The 8,321-nt window shown below is 33.0% G+C and overlaps 1 protein-coding gene across 1 annotated transcript in view; it reads right to left on the bottom strand.

The window, feature by feature from the left end:
• Positions 1 to 1,633: 1,633 nt before the first annotated feature.
• Positions 1,634 to 8,321, bottom strand: part of hck (HCK proto-oncogene, Src family tyrosine kinase) — a 19,354-nt gene continuing 12,666 nt past the window's right edge. The window contains exons 9-13 of the mRNA XM_073823801.1: positions 7,821 to 8,003; positions 7,661 to 7,737; positions 5,841 to 5,994; positions 5,571 to 5,702; positions 1,634 to 2,753 (exon numbers count right to left, since the gene is read on the bottom strand). Of these exons, the coding sequence (XP_073679902.1) occupies positions 2,551 to 2,753; positions 5,571 to 5,702; positions 5,841 to 5,994; positions 7,661 to 7,737; positions 7,821 to 8,003 (749 nt within the window). The 3' untranslated portion in view covers positions 1,634 to 2,550. The remainder of the gene's footprint in view (positions 2,754 to 5,570; positions 5,703 to 5,840; positions 5,995 to 7,660; positions 7,738 to 7,820; positions 8,004 to 8,321) is intronic.

The raw sequence follows: 8,321 nt of genomic DNA, 5'->3' as shown, positions 1-8,321 counted from the left end.
AGCGCTATTTTGAAGCCTAAAGTGGGCGGGAGTCGGCCGTCGCCATCTTGGAATCGCGTCACCGCGCGTCACTCCCGGATAATCAAAAATGGGCAAAAAGGCGGGACGTGGGTGGAGCTTGTTGCTGAAACCACGCCCGCCTAGCGCGACAGTGGTGACAGCAGCGGCAATCCCCCGTCACTCAAGTGACCACGCCCTTAATTATGCAGAACTTTAAGGCTTAATATAACTTAAACGGATGAGTTATAAAAAAATTCACCCCCCCTCACAGTTGACATGAAGGGCAAAACTAGCTATAAAGACCATGAATTGCAGTTTAAGTCACTTCCGTGTTGGTTTCAATAGAGAGAGCGGGAGGTTGCCTCTTGGTTTTAATACACTGTGGCCTTTAATTATTTATCACTAGTAATGTCAGCCTCCAGCAATAACAAAGAATGAATATATATTAGGTCAAAAGTTTACATACACCTTGCAGAATCTGTAAAATGTTAATTATTTTAGCAAAATAAGAGGGTCCATATAAAATGCATGTTGTTTTTTATTTAGTACTGACCTGAATAAGATATTTCACATAAAAGACGTTTAAATATACAGTAGTCAACATTTGAAGTGAATCAAAAAAAGTTCAACAAAGTTGTCCTAAGACAAGAACGGCTGTTGTTTTGGTTTTAGGACTTCAATGAAAGGTTTTGATCCACTTCAAATGTTGACTACTGTAGTCCACAAGAGAAAATAGTAGTTGAATTTATAAAAATGACCCCATTCAAAAGTTTACATACACTTGATTCTCAATACTGTGTTGTTACCTGAATGATCCACAGCTGTTTTTTTGTTTTTGTTTTTTTGTTTTTTTATGATAGTTGTTCATGAGTCCCTTGTTTGTCCTGAACAGTTAAACTGCCCACTGTTCTTCAGATAAAACATTCAGGTCCCACAAGTTTTATTTGAACCCTTTCCAACAATGACTGTATGATTTTGACATCCATTTTTTCACACTGAGGACAACCGAGGAACTCATATGCAGCTATTACAGAAGGTTCAAACACTCACTGATGCTTCAGAAGGAAAAAGGATGCATTAAGAGCCATGGGGGTGAAAACTTTTGAATAAAATGAAGATTGAAGAATGCCTCAATATTCATCATATATCATTTTTTATTTTTTTTATTTAGTACTGCCCTTCAGAAGCTACAGAAGATACTTACATGTTTCCCAAAAGAAAAAAATAAGTAAAATGTTCCCTGTTCTTCAAATTCGGCTCTTCATGCAATGTGTTTCCTTCTGAAGCATCAGTGAGCGTTTGAACCTTCTGTAATTCTGACAGTTCAACTATTATTTTCTCTTGTGGACTATATTTAAACATCTTTCATGTGAAATATCTTATTCAGGTCAGTACTAAAATAAAAATAACATACATTTTGTTCAGATTAGTGTAAACATTTTGCGGATTCTGCAAGGTGTATGTAAACTTTTGATCTCAACTATATATATATATATATATATATACACACACACATAGTTGTATTGCTATCAATATATATAGGTAATTTTCCATGGTTTAATAAATAAAAATATTTAGTAAGGTTGTGCCACTATTATGAGAATGAAAGGAAAATACATTTTCTTTCACACTGCTCAAAATTAAAATTAATTTATTTATTTTATGAACTAATTGTAACAACATACATACACACTACATACATTAGGTAACTCTGGGAAAAGACTTTACATTCTGGAAAAGTGTAATGATAATCAGCCACATAATCAGCATCATGTTTTACACATTGAAGAAGCCACAAACAAGGTGCCTCAATATGACTGCAGGAAATCAGAAAACATAATTTATGCTTTACTATTATTGCACAAAATATCAAACAAATATTAACAAAACAGAAGACGTACAAGTACCTAAAGATACATATCAACCTGAAAATCTAAAAAAGTGAGCATAAACTGCATAAAATAAAAATACATAGACTTACAGAAATATTCATAACTACCTTGGGAACAGATGCGTTTTTTTTTCTGAAATGGTTGGAGTAATTATATAATATTGATTTTTATTTTTTTTTTCTGAGCAAATACATGTATATACATTTCCTAATCCACAATAACTTTTGAAACCTAATGTAGGTTGAAGTTTTAGAAATAGCTAACCTTCTCATAAGCAGTCAAAACTACAATTTATTTTAATGCCCTCATGTCCTCTAAAATACATCTGTCATTAGGTTTTTACAAATAATTCAGGCAAGTTGTAAAATGAAAAAAGACATTATTCCTCACGTTTTATATTAAAATTCTAGTTATATAGCTTCTGTTGTGCAACACGCAGTGTAAGGCAAAGGGATCTGCGTGATAGAAATAAAACTGCTGTTACTGAGATTTTGAAATTGCATGTAATTAAATAACACACTGTAACTTTTCACATTTGATTTCACTGCATATGTATAAAGTCAATGGGTGGGCATGGATAAGTTATATATGTGTACATTTTCTGATACAAGGGATTTATGCAAGATCAAGGTCATGTCAAAGTGTGTGTGTATATGTCTCAAGGCTGTTGCTGATACTGGCTCTCTGTGGCAGTGTAAAAGTCCTCCAGCACACTCTGCAGGTACTCAAAGGTGGGCCTGTCCTCTGGCTTGTTCTTCCAGCACTCCAACATGATGTCATAGAGCTCTTGAGGGCAGGAGTCCAGACGCTGCATACGGTAACCTCTCTCTAGAGCACGGATCACCTCTGGATTTGTCATACCTAAACACACCATAAACAGAGACTTTGACCATCTGCTCTTAACACAAATTAGTTTTGGGTCATTATCTGAAAACTGCAATTTGAGCTTAACAATTCAGGATTTTTCTAAATTGTTTTTTTAAAATTGTATAAGGTCTTTATCTAGAAATCATATTTTCTCACTTCAACATCAATGAACCAAGACCGTAGCTAGCTACTATTACTACACCAGATAAGATAACGACTAAACCAGGCTTTGAAAAACTATTTATATATTTATAAATAATAAATATATTTATTAATAGGTTATTCCATTAAAAAAAATGACAGAAAGCATCTTTTAGTATTAATATTTTTTTTTAAAGGACGTGTCACAGTATAACAGGGTTGAACAGAGATTTTATATAAATATAAATGTAATGATGATGAATGAATTAATACAGTAGATTAGCTGCTATTAAATTAAAAACAAAAACAATCAAAAAAAATACACTGTAAAACTAAAAAGAGAAATGTATTAAAAATATACTAAACTAATGTATTAAATATAATTTTAATGACTTTTTGGGGGAAAAAATTAAAACTTCTATTCAGCAAGGATGCATTAAATTGATCAAACCGACAGCAAAGACATTTATAATGTTACAAAAGATTTCTATTTCATATTTTTTTTTTATTTATTAAAGAATGCTGAAAACAAATATTTAGTTTTCCACTAAAATATTAAGCGGCATAACATTTTTCAGTACTACTAATAAAAACGTTTCTTGTGCAGCAAATCCGCATATTAAAGCGATTTCTAAAGAATCAAGTGACTGGAGTAATGGAGTAATTTTAATATATGTGACCCTGGACCACAAAACCAGTCATAAGGTTAAATTTTACAAAACTGAGATGTATACATACTATGAAAGATCAATGAATAAGCTTTCTATTGATGTATGGTTTGGTAGGATTGGACAATATTTGGCTGAGATACATCTATTTGAAAATCTGGAATCTGAGGGTGCAAACAAATCAAAATACTGAGAAAATCACCTTTAAAGTTGTCCAAATTAAGTTCTTAGCAATGCATATTACTAATCAAAAATTACATTTGGATAAATTTACAGTAGGAATTTTACAAAAAAATCTTCATGGAACATGATCTTTACTTAATTTCCTAATGATTTTTGACATAAAAGAAAAATCAATAATTTTGACCCATGCAATGTATTTTTGGCTATTGCTACAAATATACCCCAGCGACTTAAGACTGGTTTTGTGCTCCAGGGTCACACATATTAAAATAGACAACAGCTATTTGTAGTAATATTTCACAATATTATTGTTTAGAATATAAACTACCAGGCAAAAGCTTTTGAACAGAGAGCTTGATTTTTAATTTTCAATTTTAAAAAAGGTCTCTTCTGCTCAGCAAGCCTGCATTTATTTGATCCAGAATACAGCAAAAACAGTACAATTTTGAAAAGATTTAACTATCTAAAATAACTTTCAAGTCTAATTTATTCTAGTATTCTGATTTGCTGCAAAAACATGTATTTTGTTGAAAACAGCTGAGTAGAATTTTTTCAGGTTTCTTCCTGAAAATTATTATTATTTAGCATCCTTGCTAAATAAAAGTATTAATTTCTATATTTTCCCCCCTAAAAAATACTGACTCCAAGCTTTTGAATGGTATAGTTAATAATGTTACAAAAGCTTTTTATATGAAAAAAAAATCTTTGGATCTTTCTATTCATTCAAGAATTCTGAAAAAATCTACTCAGCTGTTTTAAATACTGATGATAATAATAATAAATGTTTCTTGAGCAGCAAATCAGCATATTAGAATGATTTCTAAAGGATCATGTGACACTGAAGACTGGAGTAATGGATGCTGAAAATGTAGCTTTGATCACTGGAATAAATTACATTTTAAAATATGTTCAAATAGACAACAGCTATTTTAAATAGTAAAATTTTTTTAAAATTTTAATGTTTTGCTGTACTTTGGATCAAATAAATGCAGGCTCGATTAGCAGAAGAGACTTCTTTAAAAACATTAAAAATCTTACTGTTCAAAACCTCTTGACTGGACTCAAAGTTTTGAGCTGTAGTGTAAGGTGAGTTATGTGAACTCAACTAAGAAGAACAGAAACTGTTACTAGAACCGTGAGAAATGTTGTAGGCTAGCTTCTTTATATGGTTTTACTCATTTAAGTTTTAGCTACATTCCTTTTTTGAGTAGAGTATATAGTTTAATTTAACAACAAGAAATTTACTTTTTGCAAACTTTTAGTAGAAAAAAAAAAAAAAAATCACAGTACCCATAAATATTTTTTAAGCTTAAATGATTTAAGGAAGTAAATTTCTTTAAAATTATTACTTGTTGTTTAAAGCTTTGCAATGTAAAATACTTGAAAACAGAGTTAAATCAATTAAATTACAGTTCAAACTCCTGTTAATTAAAAAAAATTCATATCCACCTTATTTTTCCTGTAAAAGTGTGCACAGCCATTTGTAAATTTTATGGGTCTAGCTTTCGGTCTCATCTGCGTCCAGCTATTTTTATCTGTACAAAAAAGCTTGTTCTGCTGCTTGATACTGCGAAATGCTGTGTTTTATAATGTTATTTTAACACATTATCTTAATTATGAACACACTGGTTTGTAGTGCAAACAGTTTTAACTTTTACTGCACGTTGTTATTCTTCTCGTTATTTCCCTACAGCGGATAGTCTTACCTATAGGTGGATAAGTCATAGTCATAGGGACACAAAAAAGTAGACACGAATGGCACAGTTTCCAGAGAATGACTCTTTTAGCACATTTACAATGCACTGTGGTGACCACTAACCTGGATACGGTGTGCGACCATAGCTAATGATTTCAGTGAGCAGAATCCCGAAAGACCACACATCTGATTTAATGGTGAAGGAACCGTAGTTTATGGCCTCCGGAGCAGTCCATTTTATGGGGAACTTTGCACCTTAGATCACAAAAAAAAAAAAAAAAATTAACATGACTTCCTCTGACAGAAACCTATAAACAAACATGTATTTATCCACAGTTTATTACCTCTGCATTTCTCTTCATTATTGTTCTAATGCTTGTCTATCAGACTAACCTTCTCTAGCAGTGTATTCGTTGTCCTCTATGATACGGGCCAGTCCGAAATCAGCAATCTTACACACTAAACTCTTGTTGACCAGGATGTTGGCAGCACGAAGGTCTCTGTGAATGTAGTTTCTCTGCTCAATGTAAGCCATGCCTTCTGCTATCTGAAGTCAGAGGAAAAATAATGGTTTAGTTACTTTTAATGATGTTCTTACACCGGGTTTGTGTCACTGAGAGCAAGAGGTATGATAAGCTCTAACAGTCAGTGTGTGTGTGTGTGTGTGTGTGTGTGTGTGTGTGTGTGTGTGTGTGTGTGTGTGTGTGTGTGTGTGTGTGTGTGTGTGTGTGTGTGTGTGTGTGTGTGTGTGTGTGTGTGTGTGTGTGTGTGTGTGTGAATCCTCTTATCAGTCAGGGCAGATTCACATCTGTCTTGTTAAGTGTTTGCAATTCTCTTCCTCTTTCCAACTCAGTGTCGCACCCATTTTTGCAATCGTCACACACACTTGCATTCAAAATGAATGAAACATCACTGACAATGTCTAATATTTACAATATATACAACATTTACCTTATATTTCTATTAATAACATCAGTTTTACCTGGTTCTCAATGTACACACAGCAAAAATGCTCTTCTTACTTACATTTTTGTCTTGTTTCCAGCCAAAATATCGAAAATTCTTAAATCAAGAAGGACTTTCTAGATGAGTAGACATTTTCTTGTTTTCAGAAAAAAAAAAAAAAAAAAAAAAGTAAAAATTAAGTGAGTTTTTGCTTAGAACAAGCAAAATAATCTGTCAGTTGGGTAAGAAAAAAAAAATCTTATTTCAAACAGAAAACAAGATTATATTTCTTACCCAATTGGCAGATTATTTTGCTTGTTCTAAGCAAAAACTCACTTAATTTTGACTTTTTTTTTTTTTTTTTTTTTACTTAATAATACAATCATTTGATTTAAGAATTCTTAGATATTTTGGCTGGAAACAAGACAAAAAATCTAAGTAAGAAAAGCATTTTTTGCAGTGCACCTCATGGTGAAACTTTGGAATGATTTTTTTCTAAGGCTTTGAAAGAAGTTTCTCACACTCTTAAAACTATAGGTGCTTCACGAGAACATTTTTTTGTCTAAACGGTTCCATAAAGAACCTTTGACATCTGAAGAACCTTTCTGTTTCACAAAGGTTCTTTGTGGCAAAGAAGGTTCTTCAGATTATAAAAAGGTAAGCAAAAATTGGTTGTTTAAAGAACCTTTGACTGAGAGGTTCTTTGTGAAACCAAAAATGGTTCTTCTATGGCATCGCTGTGAAGAACCTTTTAAAGCACCTTTATTTTTAAGAGTTTACTCTTGCTTAGTCTCTAATGCTCAGCTACATTTATATGATCAAATATACAGCAGAAGTGTAATATTGTAAATACATATTCAGCATCATTACTCCAATCTTCAGTGTCACATGATCCTTCAGAAATCATTCTGATATGCTGATTTGCTGCTCAAGAAACATTATTATTTCTTGAAATGCAGTCTTGGTGAGCATAGGAGACTTGCTTTAAAAATATTTTAAAAATGTAATAATTTCCTACTTTTGACCACAAGCGTATATATTTCACAATAGCGGGAACCAACTGATATTATCTTGGATTAGCAGTGACGAAGAGCAAAAGGAATACACGCACACCTCTGTACACAAATATTACTGTCTGTCAGTTATCACATTTGAATATTAAAATCTACAACGACAAACCAGTCTTCCACATCAAGGGAACACGTGTCGCTCTATGTGGGATGGGACACATATTTTTTTTAACAAATGAGACCTTCAAACCGTCTCACCTGTGCTGAGAAGTCAATTAGTTTGGGCAGCTGTACACGATTCCCTTCATCGCTTTTAATGAAGTCCAGTAAACTCCCTGTAAAACATATGCACACCCAGGTTAATAACAAAGACATATCAAGCCACGCTCTGCACGTTGGACTTTGGAGTCACACGCACCTTTCTCCATGAACTCTGTGATGATGTATATAGGCTCTTCTTTGGTGACCACAGCGTTGAGACGGACCAGTTTGTCGTGCTGGAGGGTTTTCATTAGGTTGGCTTCCATGAGGAAAGCTTCCACAGACATGCTGCCAGGCTTCATAGTCTTCACCGCCACTTTTGTGTGCTTGTTGTACATAGCTGAGAAGCAAATAGAAATGTGTTACGCTGGATTTTCATTTTCATCGTATCATTATTAGTGTCGGATAGATGCTCAAAGCGTGACAGGACCTGAGAATCTGTCTAGTTTCGGGTCAGGTTCAAGATCAGGTCAGTTTTTTTAGGTACGGCATTTTTGTTTAGGTTTGTAATTTAAAAAAAATAAAAGATTTAATCCAATAATAATAATTTGTGATGGAATAAGAGTGTCATTGTGATTTATATATAAATTACATCGTTTTTATCTACTGTATTTTCTGATAATAAAGCAATACTCTATTTGTAAATCTCACACTGTCT

This window comes from Garra rufa, chromosome 18 (genome assembly GCF_049309525.1).
Source record: "Garra rufa chromosome 18, GarRuf1.0, whole genome shotgun sequence".
In the NCBI taxonomy this organism is placed as follows: Eukaryota; Metazoa; Chordata; class Actinopteri; order Cypriniformes; family Cyprinidae; genus Garra; species Garra rufa.
Note: the sequence above shows the minus strand (reverse complement) of the source record. Positions and strands in the feature narration are given on the sequence as shown.